The sequence below is a fragment of the Lepus europaeus genome, chromosome 11 (genome assembly GCF_033115175.1).
Source record: "Lepus europaeus isolate LE1 chromosome 11, mLepTim1.pri, whole genome shotgun sequence".
NCBI lineage: Eukaryota > Metazoa > Chordata > Mammalia > Lagomorpha > Leporidae > Lepus > Lepus europaeus.
This window is the reverse complement of record NC_084837.1, coordinates 37,203,966-37,225,030: the sequence shown is the minus strand read 5'-3', so window position 1 is coordinate 37,225,030 and position 21,065 is coordinate 37,203,966. Positions and strand designations below refer to the sequence as shown.

The following is a 21,065-nucleotide window of genomic DNA, read 5'->3' as shown; positions in this document are numbered from 1 at the left end:
TTTTATTTTCTATTGAATTCTTCATTTCCAATATTTTGTTTAAAAATCTCAATTTCATGGGAAAAATTTTCTTTTATATCATGTACATATTTCTTTGGTTCCTGAATTTGTTTTTGATTACTTCTAAGTAATCCTGTGATCAATGTTTGAATTCCATTTCTGGCATTTTGTTAATCTCTTCATCTTCACATTCCAGTAGTGAAATGTTCTTTTGTTCTTTTCGGGGTATCATGTTCTCCTTATTCTTGGTTCTTTAACTGCTGTGTTTATTGCTAGGCATTTGTGGTGATACTTGTTGGTTTTTTTTCTCCCTGTGATGGCTTTTATCTTCGGACTGTGCCTCTGTGGCTTAGTGCAGTACCTGTTCTTTCATTGAATATCCAGAGGGGTGTGCTGGGTGCGATCAGGGAGCTCTCCTCAGTGTTCCAGGGCAAAGGGAGTATCCAAGGCGACACCCAAGTTGGCTGTGGTAATCTCCTCTCTCTCTCTCTTTTTTTTTTTATCAGAGGAGATGTTTGTTCTGTTCTGTTGGCATATTTTCATGCTCACCTCCTCTCCTCCAAGGAGACCAATGCCTGAGTGCTAGTGCCAGTGGGTACAATGTTCATCTGCACTGCCACAAGAACAACACAAAGGATCTGTGCAGGCCTCAGTATGAACATGGATCCTGCCATAGTGACCCTACCAGGGAATCAGGGAGCCCCAAGCATGTCGAGCCTCCCACAGTGACTTCCCAAAGTCAAAGCCATACCCTGTGTCCTCCTATGCAGCCACAGTGTTTTCACAGTCCCTGCATACAAGGCTCCCATGTTCATGAGCTCCCAGCCCTCTGTCAGTTCTCCCAGCCAGACTCAGGTATCTCCTGTGGGCTGGTTGGTGGGCACGTGGATACAAGCTGGCGCAGCTCTTAGCTATATTCCAAAATGGCACCCGATCTCTCTCTTGGCCAGTTACAAGACACTGGTGCCAGGTTGTTGGGGAGAGAGAAATGTGCTCCCTTTTTTTCCTCTCTAGGTTGGCAGGTACACTGTCCCCCACAGGGGCCCCAGCCAGGCCCAGCCAGGCCCATGCCAGGCTGTTCCCTACATTTTATCGCTAATGTCTTGGGCTGCTGCAGTCTGCTCTACCTCACTCCAAAGCTGGTGCTGAGGCTCTTGATTGTGGGGTCTCAAGCTGTGCATGTCCATAGTTTTCATGTGTTCCCCAGATTTGTATGAAATTTTCTCTGTCATTGTCTCCCTAACCCTTCCCTGAGATTGCCTTCTACCCACTTTTTAAAAACTAGCCTCTCCTAGAGCCGGTGCTGTGGCTCAATAGGCTAATCCTCCGCCTTGTGGCGCCGGCACACCGGGTTCTAGTCCTGGCTGGGACGCCAGATTCTGTCCCAGTTGCCCCTCTTCCAGGCCAGCTGTCTGCTGTGGCCAGGGAGTGCAGTGGAGGATGGCCCAAGCGCTTGGGCCCTGCACCCCATGGGAGACCAGGTGAAGCACCTGGCTTGTGCCTTTAGATTAGCGTGGTGCGCCGGCCGCAGCGTGCTGGCTTCGGCGGCCATTGGAGGGTGAACCAATGGCAAAAGGAAGACCTTTCTCTCTGTCTCTCTCTCTCACTGTCCACTCTGCCTGTCAAAAAACAAAAAACAAAAAACAACAAAAAAAAACCTATCCTCTCCTAGATTAGAGCATAGGCTCCTTCCCTATGCTGCCATCTTGGAAACCTTCACACAGTTCCTTTAAAAGCTTATTTTTATTCAATACATACCTTTTCAATTTAAATGTTAGTTGTTGGAAATCCAAGACTTTCAGTAAACAAAGTGCTAGCATGATATAAGTCATCATGAATCCACCAGGCTGTCAAATGTAAGTCTTTTGGTTGTTTCTGGATCTTCAGATTACTGACTACAAGATAAGTAGCACATTTAATAATCACAATTCTTATAGCAGTTCATTTATATAACAATAAGGAGTTACAAACTGTAACTTAATTGATGATGGGATTCAAAAGTTTAAATTGCTTAAGGCAATTTTCAGTCTAGTTTGTACCTAGAATTTGGGCTTAAATTTGAAAAATGAATAGTTACATATTGTCAATAAATCCTAGTAATATATTTTGGTCTAAACCTGATGTTGAAATGCTATATAAATTCATGCTAACCTATGAGATCGCAGGATCATTGATCACTCCTAATGTTAAGTATGCTGGAAATAATTAGCAGCAGCAATTTGGCTAAAGGCCAATATGAAAGCCAAATTTTGGGTTTTGGCCAAATATTTAGGCTGTAGCTGGACTTTAATTCATCTCTGGATTTTGATTAACCTTTGAGAATTCTACCCCTGGCACATGGTTTTTCTTTGGGTAATAATGTTGTACTATGCAGTAACAGTGATCATAGACATTTTAAATTATCCTACAATATAATTTAAGACAGCTATCTTTTTTTATCACAGAGCGTTCAAGCAAGCCGAATTTTAACTGTGAAATTTTCATCGGAAAGTAAAGAAAGTATTATCGTAGGTCATAGCGAAAGCATTTGTAGGGTATGTATAATTTTTGTTTTAAATTGTGGATTAGTACTATCTGTCTTCATTTCAGAAATAATCTGTAGTAAATTTCAGAAATTATTTCTTGGTGCTTCCTCATTTTGGGAAATGGCTTAGACCATTCAATGGTATTTTTGCTAAAGACACATATCCCTTTCTCAAATATTCTGTCCTTATGATACTTAGAAGATGCTGTTTACCAATCAATAGCAGGCTGTTTGCTGTGAGTTTTTCCCAAAATTTTCCATTCTTCCACTTATTGTTGCCTAGAACTTTAATAGTCAGAGGGACATGTTTACGTGTCTTTTGACCAAATGGAGTAACTGTAGGTGTAAAGCAGAGTAGAACTGATTATTCTTCTACAGAGTGAGTAGATGCATGCATGTGACTTTAGTATTACTATAGTGTATCCAAGTAAGACTACCAAGTAATGAACAACTAAAGAGATAGAAGAAATCATGATTAGAGGAAGAAAAGTTTGAAAATTATATAACTGGTTTAATAATGCCTCAATATTTGTGAGGGGACAAAAAGTTTTTGTTATTCTCTCATTGCTGCCTTCAGCCCTCTCCTAACCCTTGTTGATATCTTGGGATGCTGAGTGCCACATAGTAGAGATTCTTAGTGCCCTGGGACAAATCAAACTCCTATTCTATCATATGTCTCTATGTTTCCTCCTTTCTTACCCCCATAGGCAGGGGACGCTTTAATTTGTGGGGTGTATGGCACTGTGGTATTTTTTCATACAGGTCATCTTTACTGATTCTTTACAGTACTTACGAAATATTTGTCCTTATATAAATTTGATATTTTTATTCTTCACCAGCTTGGTGCTGTATCATTTTGTTTTGTTGTTTTATTCAGAGCACCTAGCACCAGTGACTGTCACTTAAAAATAATTGACTCAACAAATAATACTTTCCTAGTTTGGAATGCCATCTGCACTTCCTAGACTATTGTAATAGTACTGCTTATACCTACGAATCAGATATTCCCATTTCAGCAGCTACTTCTTCCATTCTGTCCTGTTATTTTATTAAAACACAGGTGTGATTCTATCACTTATGTCTTGATACATTTAATAATTTCACCTACCAAATAAAATCAGTACTGTGATTATTGAGGCTATTCAGTTGACCTGAGATGCTCTCAAACTCTTCTCAGTCTATAGAAATTCTGTTACCTTTGACACGACAGTTCTGATGCTACCTCTTCCAACTGGTCCATCTAGGTTGCTCTCCTCTCAAAAGAGACTGTTCCTTCTCCTGCATTCTCTTTGACCCAATGTGTGCCATTTTTATAGTCATTGCTACAGTTGCTGTGGATTGTGCATATTTCTTTATTGTTGTTTGCACCATTATACTATTTGAAGGCATGGAACATATTTTCTTTGTACTTTCCACCATGATGTAGTAATGCTTTCCAACTCTTTCAATAAAATAACACCACTCTTGGTGTCATTATAGTACGTGGTACTACATGTGTAGTCTCCTAAAGGAAGAGTTTGAAGTTGCTCATGATCAGAGATAACTGTCCAAGGGACAGTGGCTGCCCAGGTCCCATTAATACAGCCTCAAGTTTTTTTTTTTTTTCCCCTAAGGGAAAGAGTTTATTGTGGGAAACCTGACAGACCAGAGTGAAGGGGCGAAGAAGGAAAAAGGAGAAGGAGAGTGTAAGAGAGAGAGACAGAGACAGAGGTCAGGAGATGGAGAGGAAGAGAGAGAGCCACATGTTCAGGAACAGGTCCTTTTAAAACTTTGCCAAGGGAAGGCAGGGTAGTAGGAGCAGTGAATCCCATTAGGATGTGGGTGGGGCTGACACTGGTGGTTGGGCCATATGGCTACCTGGCTTCCAGCAATGGTAGTGGGGGCTAGAGCCTAGGATGATGTTGGGATTGTGCCATTTTACTAACATTTCCCCCTTTTGTTTTTTATAAAGTAAGAATTGTATGGAATTACAAGAGTCCCAAAAGTCCAGGAGGGGTAGAGAGACGATGATCTGTCTTTAGAGCTACTTCCTGCTGACATGGGCGACATGGTACTATTCGCTGCCATGGGCGATGTCTCAGACTGCTGTCTCCTGGGTGGGGAGCCGAGTATATCTCTGCAGCAGCATTTGGTTGACCACCTGGTTGCTGAAGGCCTTGGTTTGTTCCATTATCAACTCCTGTAAACACTTAAACAGACGCTGTAGTATGAAAGACAGCATGAGAATAGCAACCAATGATCCTAAGAGTGGCATTAACCAGGTAATGAGAGGATTTCATAGAGGAGAGGAATTGAGGGGTGTCTCTGGACCCTTGTGAGGACTGTTTGATGGACATGGTTTAAAGCTGATCCCAACCAAGACCGGGAGACAGTTCATTCAACTTTTGCAGGTAGAGGGGTTTGTCTGTAGAGAAATTCTGAAAATCATACAACATTAAGTGTGAGAGAGCACCATCAATACACACAGGTTGGGAGTAGAGCCATTGATGTTAGAGTAGAGGCTATGATTACAAAGGAATGAGGCCCCAAGTGGGCTAGATACGATCTAGAACAAAGGACAGAGTCATTGCTAGAGGACCTAAGAATGGTGCTATCTAAGCCACAACTAAGTTTTCTGATTGAGAGGCAAACAGAAACTGACAGAAGGGGCTTGATAATAATCTGGTGGGCATTAAGGCCTTGAGAGTTATGAAGCCCAGAACTGTCTTTTCACATGGGGTGCATCATAAGGGAGGTGTGAACCTCCTTGGGGAAGACATCCTGTTGACTTCCATCACCTAGCTGGCCTGGGAGGAGAGTTGGCCAGGTAAAGGCAGGTGGCATCTCTAACAGGAAATTTACAGTTCTGCCTGCAATGTTGCTGACCCCACTTGGCCATCCCCTCAGCAGTGGTGGTTACTTTGGAAGCTGGGCAGAGTGAAGGGCTTTTTAGCCTGGACCCAGCAAAGTCTGTGGCTCTGACCTGGGTGTCCTTCGACTCCAGGGCAGGTCCATTTCCAGTGATCCAACTCTTGGCTGGCAGAGCTGCCAGGGTTCTTCACAAGCTGACTTCTGTGCAGCCTCAAATTTGACGGCATTGATGGTTCAACAGATGGAGGGCACTTAGGCCAGCTGGGAAGCTTTGCACTGTAGCATCTTCCAAACAGCAGGTCCTTGGTGTTTGCTATATGAAGCTATATCAAGTTGTAATTTTAAATATAAGGTAGTTTTTATTATATCCTTTACTAATGTACTAATATAAATTGATAAATTTCATATTCTCACCTCTGTGAATCAGTGATTTCAGAATCAGTAAGAATTGTATTTTAACTAGTATTTTCCTGAAGAATTATTATTATCCAATTGTCATATGATATTTTAGTTTACCAAATAATATGTGTGGTTAATGCATGTTTCTCATTTGATAATTTCACAGTTTTTGTCACTAAGAAAATCTGCATCATTTGGAGATATTAAAAAATCTTCCAGGGTACCATCTGTACAATTAAAGGTATTAAAAATTTGTCAATTTTTAGTGTCTAAGAGAAATGATTGTGTTTTGGGAGTAGTAATCACTTTAAGGCTTTTTCAAAAGCGTGTATGTGTATTCTACATTCTGTCTTCTAATAACATGTTGAATTATATCTAGCTTCTTGAGATGGGGAAATATACTTAGTCATGGAGGGTCGATGCCTCTATTTTACTTTAGTACATTTTAAAGGACATAGTTAGCCTGTATTAAATTGTTTTGTTTTGTATTTGGGTCTAAATTCATTCTAAAGAAAGAAATTTCTATAACAAATTAATGTTTATTAACAAAGCAAAATGAAGTTAATTCATTGGCAAAGCAAAGCAAAGTTGTTGACAATGGCTCATTGACAGGAAATACTGTATCAAAGGACTGGAAATAATTTTCTATTAATAATGAGTACAGTGGAGTTTAAATTATTATGCATTATTGTTTTACAATAATTATTATATATATAATATATATATTATATATAATATATAGTATAATATATATATTATATAATATAATATATATAATATAATAATATAATATTATTATAATATAATATAATATATATAATATATAATATATAAAATAATAATATAATACAATATAATATTAAAAATTATATATAATAATTATTGTAAATAATAATAATTATATTATATTATTGTAAATAATAATTATTATTATTATTAGTGTTAGAATATTAAATATTATTATTAAAAGTCAAATTGATTCTCTAATGACAACAGACTAAGGTTCTATTATTAAAATTTATAAATATTGAGTTGGAAGTTATGGAAATTCAGTGTTGAAAATAGACTCATAAGTTGACAAGGCTTTTTAGTAGTTTTTGCTCTATCGATTCTTTTGTGCTAAAAGTGAAGGTAGAGCATCTACGTTATGTGAATATCTAGAGTACATTATATTTTACTTAAAGTACATAAAATCATACTTAATGCATATCCACTTTATAGTATTGTTTACAATTCTAACAAAATATCAGAATGTTGTTTATATATAATGTTATATGTAAATGTTGATCTATGTGTGTTGTTGTCAAAATGTTGCTTTTATATACCTAACAAAATTTGTTTGGTCAGATCCAACCAAATAATTGTACTGTGCTGTAACTAATCCTATATTGACTTTGTAAGCTGACTTTTGAATAATCTTAAGAGTACATGATTTAAAATATTGCAGTGAAGACACCAAATTACATTAATAATAATTGTAGCTAAATTGATTTTAAATACATAGCACTAAATTGAGTTTATATATTTCTACCTCTTTGGTTCCTTTTTAAGAGAGTAAAATCTGCTGTTGAATTGAGGAAGGAGGAGACAGCAGTTCCATTAGAAATCAAGGATGACATGCAAAGCAATATAAAAGAGGTGATGTTCCAGAAAGCTAAAGAGTGGGAGCTTCTGCTCACTAAGCAGAGTAAAGCCGAGGAATCCAAGCCAGCAAAAGAAAGCATAGATGTCCTCTTAGACAACATTCAGGAAAAACGTGCTGTGAGAGATCTCTCTGTCTCTCTCATTGAAGCATCTAGAAAAGCTGGCATCAGTTACATTGTCTATCCCAGGAAAACGAAGATGAAATTGAAGAAAAGATTGAGATCTGACAAACTCACAATCGTGTATGAAGAGTTATCCAAGCCTCCGAAAACAATACAAAGGTCTTGTTTAAGCAGTATTATTATTATTATTATTATTATATTGGTTTAAGAAACGTGCTGTGGTTTTGGCTACATGTGATAGTTTCACCCAGGGAAGTCACCATTATTTTACTCAGTACTAAGAATATGCTGAACTCTAGCTAAATGACAGTCCCTCATTTTTAAAATATGTGGATATTTCATGGCATAAATATGTGAATGGTTCTAAGTACAATTTTTTAAAAAAGATTTATTTATTTTAGTTCAAAAGCAGAATTAAGAGAGAGGGTGAGACACACACACACACACACAGATCTTCCATCCATTGGTTCACTCCCTGAACAGCTGCAATGGTTGGAGCTGGGCCAGATTGAAGCCAGGAACTGGAGCTTCATTTGGTCTCCCATGTGGGTGGCAGAGGCCCAAGCATTTGGGCCATCTTCTGCTATTTTCCCAGGCAAATTAGCAGGGAGCTTGATGGGAAGTGGAGCAGCCAGGATTCAAATAGTGCCCATATGGGATGCTGGCAGGCAGTGGCTTAACCTGCTATACCACAGCACTGGTCCCTGTAAGAATAATTAAAAGGGGGACTTGATTTAAACTTATTAAAATGCATTAAGATTAAATCAGTTTGATCTCTCAATGAAACTTTTCAGTGGAAAGAAAAAAAAAGATCCCAGCATGTTGTTTGAAGTGATTTAGCACTGAAAACAACCACTGCTCTAAACAAATGCTACTTACTCAAAAACCAGAGTGCATTCCTGGCATTTAACTGTTTTAAAATTTACTTATTAGATTGAGCACTAGTTTTAGAAAAAGGTTGCTTTGATGTGTGAGCTTTTATCCAGGGTCAGCACATAAAAAAAGCTTATTTTTCTCCTTACTTGGAGGTAATAGTACCTAGTATGTGTGAATATTCATAGGGACCTGAAATTGCAGGAATGTTTATGTTTAAGTGTTCAGGATATAATTTTCTTATTTTTTAAAAAAATTTATTTATTTACTTGAAAGGCAGTTAGAGAGACAGACACACACGTAGAGAGAGAGAGAGAGAGAGAGAGAGAGAGAGAGAGAGAGAGAGAGAAAGAGGGAGAAATTTTCTATCTGATGGTTCACTTCCCAAGTAGTTATAATGGCTAGGGCTGGGCCAAACAAATCCAGGAGCCAGGAATTCCATCCAGCTCTCCCACGTGGATGCAGGGACCCAAGTACTTGGGCCATCTTCCACTGCTTTCCCAGCTGGATCAGAAGCGGAGCAAACCAACACTCAACATGGGGACTCAACACCCAACAAGTGGGACTCAAACCAACACTCACATGGGGATATTGGTGTCATAGGTGACAGCTTGACTCGCTATGCTGTAATGCTTGCCTCTGAGGATATAATTTCCTTATAACCAAAATAGTGTACAAAATAGTTTCCAAAAAGCCGTGGAATTTATTTCTCTTTAGATGTCTGCAGATGACACAGAATTCATTAAGCTTATGCCCCTTTGAAACGTAAGGACTTTCTTGGTGATAAAGGAATGGAAAATGGTTTAAAAGCCTACTGGTTCTGTAAAAGGTTGATTATCTTTTGGTGTGTTGATCTCTGAGAACATGGGAATAAGGCTGTATAAGCATGGGTGAGAAGGTGGAACAGAGGCTGAGCAAAGTGAATAATGTCCTTCTCTTAATGTATCCTCTATGACAAGTGTAGTACCTAGAAGCTCTTTAGTTAGCTTAACTTTAGAAGACTTCAGGTAGGTTTTCCTAAGTTGACCAGAAGTTTACTTATATATTTTTGACATAGTTACTGATTTCAAGGGGTTGGGAGTCATCACCATCCATGTAAAGGAGAATAATAGTATACACAGCACCATTTGGGTCATGACCTGAATGTCTCCTGTCAAAATAAAGGGTGTAATCAGATGAAACGCTGCTTCTGGGGGTGGTGTGCTGCTTACTGTCTCTTTATAATTTTGAGTACAAAGCTTCACTCACCATTTGAATAGATTTCTCGGCCTTTTCATACTGAACTTGAAATTTCTATATGCTACCAGCAGGTATAACGTAATTCACAGGATAAACTTTTAAAAGGAGCATTAAAGCAAAAACTGTGACAGTATTTGTCACAGAGGTGGGCAAGGTCTGACCCTTGGGCCATATACAACCTGGGAAATTGTTTGGTCTGGCCCTGCCAAGGCAACTGCAGGTGGGACTCAAAATTCAATAAATCTATAGCAGGCTTTTTTTTTTTTTTTGACAGGCAGAGTGGATAGTGAGAGAGAGAGAAAGATCTTCCTTTTTGCCGTTGGTTCACCCTCCAATGGCTGCTGCGGCCAGTGCATCGCGCTGCTCCGAAGCCAGGAGCCAGGTGCTTTTCCTGGTCTCCCATGGGGTGCAGGGCCCAAGCACTTGGGCCATCCTCCACTGCACTTCCGGGCCACAGCAGAGAGCTGACCTGGAAGAGGGGCAACCGGGACTAGAATCCGGTGTGCCAGCGCCGCAAGGTGGAGGATTAGCCTGTTGAGCCACAGCGCCGGCCATAGCAGGCTAATTTGAGGTTTTGTATGGCCGGCGAATGATGTTATAAATATCCAAATGGCTCTTCCACAGAAAAAAGGTTCTCCGCCTCTGGAAGACGATACATTAGGACGTCCTTCCTACCTTCTTTTTTTAAATCTTAATTTTCATTAATTTACCTCAAATGTAGCTGTGAAATAACTGCTAGTTCAAAACAATTTTGTGGACACACTTTTATTTTTTGTACGAAAGCTGACTTTATTTAATTTATTTTGTTAGAATTCTTTTATTTAATGAGTCTAAATTTCATAAGTACATCTTTAGGAATATAGTGTTTCTTCCCACCATACCTGTCCTTCCTTTACTCCCTCCCCACTTAACTCTGCCCTCTCTCTTTCCCAGTCCCATTCTCCATTAAGATCCATTTTCTTTTCTTTTTTTTTTTATTTTTTGAAAGGCAGAGTAGACAGTGAGAGAGAGAGACAGAGAGAAATCTCTTCCTTTGCCGTTGGTTCACCCTCCAATGGCTGCCGCGGCTGGCACATTGCACTGATCTGAAGGCAGGAGCCAGGTGCTTCTCCTGGTCTCCCATGGGCTGCAGGGCCCAAGCACTTGGGCCATCCTCCACTGGACTCCCTGGCCACAGCAGAGAGCTGGCCTGGAAGAGGGGCAACTGGGACAGAATCCGGTGCCCCAACCAGGAATAGAACCCGGTGTGCCGGCGCCGCAAGGCGGAGGATTAGCCTGTTGAGCCACGGCGCGGGCCTAAGATCCATTTTCAATTAACTTTATACACAGAAGACTAACTCTATACTAAGTAAAGATTTCAACTATTTGCACATACACTCACACATACAATATAAAAAACTGAGAACAAGTTTTACAGTTAAATCTCATAGTACAACTCATTTAGGACAGGGGTCCTTCATGGGGAGGAGGTGCACAGTGACTCCTGTTGCTAATTGAACAATTAACACTCTTATGTCTGATGTCAGTGATCACTCGAGGTTCTTACCATGAGCTTCCAAGGCTATGGAAGCCTTTTGAGTCCACAGTCTCTGTCAGTATTTAGGCAAGGCGATGGGCAAAGTGGAAGTTCTTGCCTCCCTTTAGAGAAAAGTACATCCTTCTTTGATGGCCACTTCCTTCCACGGGGGTCTCCGTCATGGAGATCCTTCATGTAGGACATTTTTTTTTTTTTTGCCACAGTATCGACTTTCTAGGTCTGAAATGATGGAGCCACTTTAAACATGATTTTATTACTATATTTTGAGATAATTTTTACTAAACTTAATAACTCAAGTTTATACCTATCTTTTTTTTTTTAAAGATTTATTTATTTATTTGAAAGGCAGAGTTACAGAGAGGAAGAGGCAGAGAGAGAGAGGGAGGTCTTCCATCCTCTGGTTCACTCCCCAAATGGCCGCAACAACTGGAGCTGGGCCAATCCAAAGCCAGGATCCAGGAGCTTCTTCCGGGTCTCTCACACAGTTGCAGGGGTCCAAGCACTTGAGCCGTCTTCCACTGCTTTCCCAGGCCATAGCAGAGAGCTGGATCAGAAGTGGAGCAGCCAGAACATGAACTGGTGCCCATATGGGATGCCAGCACTGTAGGCCGGGGCTTTAACCTGCTGTGCTACAGTGCCAACCCCTATATCTAATCTTTAAACTTGTTTAATCACCGTCTTTCTTGGCTGGCTCTGTTAATGGTGAGGAGGTGGTCTCCATGTGTTTTTATGTATCAGGCCAAATCTTGATGTTGAGAGTAATTCCTGCAGAAGGCCACTTGACCTGAATAAAGACCCAGACCCATGCCTTTCCCTCAGTCCCTTGGCTGTAGGTTACCCCTGTTACTTCCCTGCTGCCCTCCTCAGCCAGTTCCTGGAAGGATGCCATGTGCCTACAATAACTTTGCAGCTTCCTCATTTTTCTAGGTGTTTCCCTCTTCTCTGGTCTCTGAGCCCAGTGTTAGCAGACCACAGCTGGACTCAGGAAGCACATATACACACAAGAATCTAGAAAAATCTCCTTGCCAGGGTGCAATAGGTAATTCATGGCATGTGGTGGTAGCCAAACTCCTCAAGCCTGAGTTTGGCTCTACCCACTTTCTTTCTGCTCTGGTTAGACAAATGTTTGTCTGTTTGACAAATGCTCCATCTATGAGTGCTGTCATCTGCCACCTTCACCAGAGACCAAACCAATGTGGCCACCTAGTCTTGGATTTGAACCTCCAAAACTGTGAGCTCAACATATTTTTTGCTTCATAAAGTTTGCAGTCTCACGTCTTTCACTATTGCAATGTAAACTGGGTAATACAGTATACAATAAACATTGTGAAGGAAAAGAAATCAGTGTAACAGGGGTTCCTGTTGTGGACAGAGAAGTCAGAAGCCTCTATGTGGTAGTGATATTTGAGCACAGAACTTAATAGAATGAAGGAAGAAGATATTTACATAGCTGGAAAAGAGGCATCTTCAAGTTCAAAGGCCTTGAGTTAGAGATGTGCTTGTTGCTTTTGAGGGATAGCTTAGAAATCAGCGAGTCTGGAAAACAGCAGGTGAACAGAGTGGTAAGAAGTGAGGCTGAGGAGGAAGTAGGCAGGGATAATACCATTTAGTGCTTTGTAGGCCATGATAAGTGATAAATTTGAAATTACTCATAAGAGTATGAGGAAATCATTGTGAATTTGAAAACAAATAGTGATATTTATAGGCAAAGTAAAGGACTTTGGGTTCTTAAATATAAAAGGAGACATTGGGAGTTAAGTAATTGATATTATCCCATTTATGTTCTGGAAGGCTCACTGTAGTTGCTCTATGAAGGATAGATTGTAGAGACCAGTTTGAAGGCTGCTGAAATAATTCCAGTGATATGTGGTTGCTTTGTCTGGGGTGATAGCCATTGAGGCATTAAAAAGTGGCCGGATTCTAAACATATCTGGTGAGTAGAAACAACAGGATTTGCTCATGGGTTGGATGTGAGATGTGAGAAAGAAATGAACTAAGGCTGATTCTAGGAGAGTTTTGAGGTTTACTGAGATGATGGTCACCTCTTTTCAGGGGCTTCCAGTCTTCTGTTCAGAATGGGAGATTCCAGGATAGGTTTTTGGCTTACACACAGTGGCTGCCATGCCCTTCCTTCAGTCTTGCACCACAAGAGAGATTTTTCTCAGGGCTTCCTTCTTGCCCCTTACTTATGAATCCTGGGAAGATAAAAACCTGAAAATATATAGTAATACTTTTATGCCTCTTGTGCTAAGTCCTATAATTTCTTCCTATCTCACATATGTCTTTTAGCGATTTGGTAAATTTTTAACTTGGATTTTTCTTATTGACTTGTGTGGGGTCCTGATCCAGGTTTTTGTCTTCTTTCTCTTTTTTGTCTTCTTTCTCTTTTTCTGCTAGGAAAGGAGCAAGTTTTCATAACAAGGATGGCTTTGGTGGCATAGTGTAGATGAAAGTTTAAATGACTGGACTGCAGGGAGGTTGACATAGCACTAGCAGGGCAGTAAAGATATATATGGTTGTCCCTGTCACGTGCATATAAACTTCACCTAATTCCCCAAAGTCCAGGAATGGAAAAGGAAGTGTGTAAAATTAACAGCTACAAAGCAGGTGCCCACAAGCGTACTCATTGCTTTAGAAAATATACCCAGCACATCTGGAACTAACGCTGTGATTGTCAGAGGGCCAGCATTGTGGCACAGCAGGTTAAACTGCACTTGTGACGCTGGCATTCTGTATTGGTATGCTGGTTTGAGTCCTAGCTGCTCTGCTTCCTATCAAGCTTCTAGCTAATGCATCTGGGAAGGTATTAGAACCTAGCCCAGGCCAGCGCCGCAGCTCACTAGGTTAATCCTCCGCCTGCGGCGCTGGTACCCCAGGTTCTAGTCGCGGTTGGGGTGCCAGATTCTGTTCTGGTTGCTCCTCTTCCAGTCCAGCTTTCTGCTGTGACCCAGAAGTGCCCAGGTCCTTGGGCCCTGCACCTGCATGGGAGACCAGGAGAAGCACCTGGCTCCTGGCTTCAGATCGGCGCGGTGCGCCGGCTGCAGCGAGCCAGCCGCAGCAGCCATTGGGGAGTGAACCAACGGAAAAAGCAAGACCTTTCTTTCTGTCTCTCTCTCTCATGGTCTAACTCTGCCTGTCAAAAAAATAAAAATAAAAAGAAGAAACTAGCCCAAATACTCAGACCCCTGCCATGCAGGGAGTTCCTGGCTCCTTGCTTTGTCCTGGCCCAAATTTGCCTGTTGGGGCCATTTGGAGAGTGAACCAAAGAGGATAGAGAATCTTTCATTCTGTCTTTCAAATACATAAATAGATGAAACTTTTTTTTTAAAAAAAGCTATGATTATTATAATGATTAAATTCATGATACTTTATAGTCATTTTTATTTAAAATATTTATTATTTGAAAGACAGTTACAGAGAAATAGAGAGAGGAAGAGAGAGGAGAGAGGAAAGGAGAGAGAGCTCTTTCATCCAGTGGTTCACTCCACAAATGGCTACAAAAGCCAGGGCTGTGCCGGGCTAAAGCCAGAAACCTGGGACTCCATATGTATCTTCCACATGGGTGCAGGGGCCCAAGCCCTTGTACCATCTTCTGTTGCTTTCCTGGGTACATTAGCAGTGAGCTGGATCAGAAGTAAATTAAGTAAGACTGAAACAAGTGCTCATATGGGATGCCAATGTCACAGGGGGCAGCTTAACCTGCTGCACCACAATGCTGGCCCCTTTTTACAGTCATTTTCTGCAAGAAATCTGATTTTTGTGCTGGCCAAACAGGAAAGTAAAATGGAAATCTGATATAGGAACCTGCAGCTTTGAGGGCTCTGATAGTGCCACTGAAGTGTAATTTCCCCAGTGATGCAGCATTAATTTTCATTTTGCTCTCTCGGTGGGTGGTGTATAGGATGGCGTAGGGGAAGTTGCAGAGCTTTCTACTTGGCCCCTACTATCATTATCTCCCTTAGGTTACCATTTATTCATTAAACAATTTAGTAACTCCCACTGAACATTCTGGGACTAGGAATAGGTTCCTGCCTCACTGGATCCACTGTTAGATGATCTCAGGCCAAGATTCTATCACTTGACCTTCATAATTCCCCAGTTTGATGGATGGTCTTCAGTGGCAGCCACACTAGGCACCTGTGAATCAGCATAAGTTTAGAGCCAGTAGATAATAACACCCAGGTTTGAGTATTTACCCTTTTTCATGCTTTTGGAAGCTCTTAGGGAAAATTCAACATATATACCTAGGACACCTGGCAGGATCCTTCCTCAGCAGGTCCTGGCCTGGCCTTTCTATCAAGTGAGAGGCATTTGGGACCATGAACTGGTTTAGATCTCAGAGCTGAATAAGATGTGAGTCCTTACCACGGTGGGTTAGGTTCATGCTTAGAAGACATGGAAGCTTTTCATCTGTGTAAATCAAAGAACACTGTAACAGTCTGCCCATCTGTTTCATCTCCAAGGCCTGTAGTCATTTGGTTGTTACCACAGATCCTTGCAAGTTAAAATTGCTATAGGTGTAATGTTTCTGTAATTGTGCTCATCATCTCCATGATGGCAAAGCAGGGTTAGCTGGATTTTACCATTCCAGGATCCTGTTGTCCCCACTGTGATTACTGAATTGCTCCTGCTTCACTACTGTTTTTTTTTTTTTTTCTTCTTCTCATTTTTGAGGTCAGCACCCACAAGACTGTTTCAAGGGTATTGTGCTCACTCCCTTTTCCTAGGGGATAAGGCATGACTAAGCATTCTCCATATTATAGATCAGTTCTCATATCCATGAACCTTAGAACTCATTCCTCTATAGCAGTAGTTCTCAAAGTAAAGTCCCCATGGCAGTGTTACCTAGGAAGTTGTTAGAAGTGCCAACACTTGAATTCCACTCCAGGTCTATTGAATTAGAGACTCTGAGGGTGAGACTGAATTTTATCAAACATTCCAGGTGACTCTGATGCATGTTAAAGTTTGAGATCATTCAGTTAGAGTATGCCAAGGTAGTTTTCAGCAAGGCCACACTGGCTAGAGCTGGTCCAAGACCACCTTTGTAGGGGAAGAGTATGTAGGAGACTGAGGGTCTCTAATGGTCCCTCATGAATGGGTTCAGGAGTCACAGCTGAATGATTCTGGGAGGGGAATGCTTAAATCAGCCCCATACAGTATGAGAGTGTTCTTGCAAAGAAGTTTATGCAGGGGTTGGCCGAATCTCTCCAATGTGGGGAGAGGGTCCCTCTGCCAGTTTCATTTGTCAAGAGAGGATGAGCAGAGTTAGGAGATTCAGAATTCTCACTCTCATTCACATCTGTAAACATTCCATATTTCAGATTCCTCTTCCTTCCCTAGTAGCCTCATCGCCTTGGTGCACAGGGATTATGGAGTTTGGATATTTCATAGATAACTGCAGATACACTTTTAATCTGAAAGGAGTGGCTAAATGACAACACAGTGTGTGTATGTGCGCATTCTTATCCATTGGTTTATTCACTCAGTGTCTACAATAGCCTGAGCTGGGATGGGCCAACCCCAGGAGCTGGGAACTCAATCTAACTCCTCCATGTGGGTGGCAGGAATCCAATTCCTTGAGCCAGCCCTTGATCCAACTGGGATCTGCACTGGCAGGAAGTTGAAGTCAGGAGCCAAAGCTGGAAATCAAACCCAGGTACCTTGATGTGTGACATGGGTGTCTTAACTGCTAGGCTGAAGGCTTGCCCCTGACTATGTAGTCTTTATAAGCATTATTGTTGTCCTGGTGGCCAAGTGGCTCAGTTTCCCAGTGTCTTGAATTGAGCATCATAACCTGCTAAAACTGGTGACATCCAGAGAAATTTTAGTACTACCACACATCACAGATTTTCTATATTTTTTTTTCACACTGCCAAGGAGGTTTTCCTAGAATGTGCATGTGTGTGTGTGTGTTTTCCCTGAGTCTACCTCTGGGCAGTTACTTCATCATTAAGGTCCCAGTAGTGAACAGCACTCTCAGCTTAGGATAATTATGAGAAGGAATGATAAAGGGGAAATTCATAAAGATGTCAATGTATACGGCAACCACAAATAATAATGCAATATCCTGGGACTAGAAATAGTCAATCCGTTATTTGCTCCTGAGTATGAGAGGCAAAAATAAGGGCTGATGGCTAGAACTGAAGGAAGGAGTTTATTAGAAAGGATTTCTTTGAAAGAAATAGTGATCTTCGCTCAAGGACCATAGGCCAGTTTGAGGCAACCATTCATGAGGGAACCAGAGGAATAAATAACTCGACTTTACCATTCTCCTTCCCTCCTTGGGGGTTCCTAATTGGACAAACAGGATGAGAAGACAGGTCGAGGTCCTATGGTTGTAGTCTACACTCATCAGTCCCCAGCATAGAGATCAAAGTGAGGAAGGACAGAGATGATGAGTGTGGAGGTGAAGGTCAAACATCTGTGGCACAGAAGGACTTTCTACCGTGTCATATCATTGGAAAAGGGAACTGAGATGTTTGTGTACTGTAGACAGAGTTGATGATGAAGGCTTCCACTGGAATGTGGAGGGGAGTAGAGAGTGTATGAAAGTAATGATAGAGAAGGACATCGACGTTTCTTTTATTCTCCTAGTGTTTGGCACTTTCATGTAGTACACCCTCAGTAAATGTTTATGAAATGATAGGATTACAATGTTTGAGGATGTGTTTGTTCCACCCTCTGGCGGAGGGTGAGGTGGGAGGTGGAAGTTAAACCTGAAGGAGCGCTATTCCAGATTTCAGTTCTCTAGGGAGGCTATGGCTTTGCTTTCTTAAACTCTACAGAGATTCTTCATGCCACATGAGAATTTGTAATGAGTGAAAAGGAGGAGTTGGATGGCATGAAATTAGCATGTAATTTTATTTTCATAATAGAGAAGTAGTAATTTTGTGTGACAGTGTTTATTGGTTGTTTTAGAAAGACAATTGTATTTCAGTACTTAAAAGATCCCCTCTTTTTAAAATCTAGATCAGCATCTCATGGAACACTTCCTGGACAGAAAAAATATTTTATCAGACTTCCATTGTATGAACGTCCAATACGAAGTCCCAGCTTGCCTCCATGTTTAAATTTTGATAATTTTGTCCAGATTATGGGAGGAATTCCAGAAAATAGTGATCCTCGGACATGGGCACTTGATATGTTCGTTAAGTATGAACTTTGGAAAGAACCCAAAGAAGTTGTTGAAACATCTGTTCTGAAAGACCTGCCCAAAACAATGAGAGAATCAAAAAAGCTAGAATTAAGTGATTCTCTGAAATGTGACCTTCCACCAGGAATTATTGAACATTATGAATCTGAAGTGCAAATCCTGACTGAAGAAATAAATAGTAAGAAAACATTTCCTGTATTTGCATATTGTAGGCGTGGAGCTATTTACAGAAAACTGGGAAAGTTAAAGAGTGCTATGAATGATCTACAGAAAGTAAGTTTTCTTTAAAAAATAATATTAACTAATTACATTACAATTAATTGTATAATAATCTTTACTGGAATTTTTGGGCAATGAATGTGCGATATCATATGGGATTGTGAAAATATAATCATTGACATTTTCTAGTAATTAATATTTAAAACATTAAATTTTTATTTGGCAGATTCTTTTAAACATTTTATATATATGCATGCAAAGCCACTGGGGTCGATAGTGTTTGAAAATTTTGATAGGATATCTTCCTTTAACATGTCAATTTTAATTAAATGTATACATATATTTTCTAGGTTATAACCTTAGAACCATTGTTTCTCAATGCCTACTGGCACCGGCATCTCATTTACCTTTTCCAAGACAAAATTAATGAAGCATTGGATGACTTGAATTATATATCCAAATATAATAAAAATAATGCAGGTGGGTTTTCTCTGGGAATAGTTATATTACTTTATGTCTTTTTCATTTATTTGTATTATAAGGATACATAAATAAAAATATAAGTTCTTAGATAATGGCTGTTATTTGATGTTGTAAATTCAGAGCTCAAAGAATCCTATTTTATTATATTTGTTTTCAAAATAATCTTCATCATTCGATATGTTCATGTCCTTGATATTCATTACAGGAAATTAGGTCCTTACTACTCATCTTACAAGAAACCATGAAATTGAAAATTTTTGTTTTAGGGGCTGCTGTATGGTGCAGTGTGTTAAATTGCTACCTGGAATGCCAGCATATCAGAGTGCTGGTTTGTATCCCAGCTGCTCTGCTCCTTCTGATGCAGCTCCCTGCTAGTGCACCTGAAGAAAAGCAGCAGATGACACAAGTATATTTGTGCCCCTGCCCAAGAGGAATGGGATTCTAGGAATTCCAGTCTGCTGGCTTTGGCCAGGAGCAGCCTGGCTGTTGCAGTCATTTGGGAAGTGAACTAGCAGATGAAAGACCTCTCTCTCTCTCTCTCTCACTCTCACTCTCACTCTCACTCTCACTCTCACTCTCTCCTCCTGTGTTTGTCACTCTGCCTTTCAAATCAAGCCCTGGCCTGAAATGCTGGCATCCCATATGGGTGCCAGTTATAGTCCCGGCTGCTCCACTTTTGATCTAGCTCTTTGCTATGGCCTGGGAAAGCAGTTGAAGATGGTCCAAGTCCTTGGGCCCCTGAACCCACGTGAGAGACCCAGAGGAAGCTCCTGGCTTCTGGCTTCGGATCAGCGCAGCTCTGGCCATTGCGGCCATCTGGGGAGTGAACCATCAGGTGGAAGACCTCTCTCTCTGTCTCTACCTCTCTCTATAACTCTGTCTTTCAAATAAATAAAATAAAGCTTTAAAAAATTATTCACAGGGGAGATCCAAGATGGTGGAGTAGGGAGGGAACTTACTGCTATAGTCTAGGGGAAGATAGTTTTAAGAAAGTGGAGAGAGTGCAGCCTCAGGGAAGAATTAGGGAGAAAAGAGCAGAGGAAATTCCACATAAATTAGAGGACACTGTGGACCTATGTGGAGGGGGTGGACACACAGCGTGGGTGAGGCCAAGAGCCTCAGCAGCAGCTTTGGAGAATGAGGTGAGACCAGATTACAGCAGCCCAAGCCAGTGGTGATAAAGCTGTAGTAAGAACCTAGCACTAGTCTGGCTTGGAGCCCTGTGTACGTGCCAAACTGGAAGAGAAAAAGAAGAGGCACATTTCATTTTCCCCTACCACCACCAGTGTCCTGTAACAAGCTGAGAGCAGGTGGATGCCAGTTTGGACATACGTAACAGCTCCACCAGCTCATGTCCATGTGCCCAGTAACCAGCCAGGCAGAGATGCTGGAATCTGGCTGGTAGAATTGACAGGGGGCTGGGCGCTCATGACTGTGTGAGGCTTGTGTACTGGGACTATGAAAACACTGTGCTGTGTGAGAGGACAAAGAGTGTAGTTGGGACTTTGGGCAGTCACTGTGGGCACCTCCACAGGCTCAAGGCTCCCTGATTCCCTGGTGAAAGTCATTGCTGATGGATTCGGGCTTACACTGAGGATGGTGCAGATCCTTTGTGTGGTTCTTGTGGCAGCATGGATGAATATTGTACCTACGGGCTCTAGTGCCCAGGCATGGGTCTCCTTTTAGGAGAGGAGATAAACGTGAGACTATGCCAACAGAGAAGAACAAACCTTCCCTCTGATAAAAAAAAAAAAAAATTACCATGCCCAACCTCATGTCGCCTTGGATACTCCTTTCATCCTGAGCACTGAACAGAGCTCCCTGGCCACACCCACAACAAGGTTGGGTACTCACTGAAAAATCAGACATTCCACTAAGCCACCAAGGCATAGTCCAAAGATAAAATGCATCACAGGGAAGAAACAAAAAAAAAAAAAAAAGAAGAAACCAACAAGTATCTCCACAAATGCCAAATAATAAATGCAGCAGTTCAAGAAACAAAAATAAATAAGACAACATGAA

At 41.0% G+C, this 21,065-nt stretch overlaps 1 protein-coding gene across 1 annotated transcript in view; it reads left to right on the top strand.

The window, feature by feature from the left end:
- Nucleotides 1-21,065, top strand: part of TTC6 (tetratricopeptide repeat domain 6) — a 267,326-nt gene that overhangs the window by 159,357 nt on the left and 86,904 nt on the right. Inside the window, exons 9-13 of the mRNA XM_062206582.1 lie at nt 2,445-2,534; nt 5,940-6,014; nt 7,325-7,698; nt 18,158-18,614; nt 18,911-19,040. Coding sequence (XP_062062566.1) covers nt 2,445-2,534; nt 5,940-6,014; nt 7,325-7,698; nt 18,158-18,614; nt 18,911-19,040 — 1,126 coding nt within the window. The remainder of the gene's footprint in view (nt 1-2,444; nt 2,535-5,939; nt 6,015-7,324; nt 7,699-18,157; nt 18,615-18,910; nt 19,041-21,065) is intronic.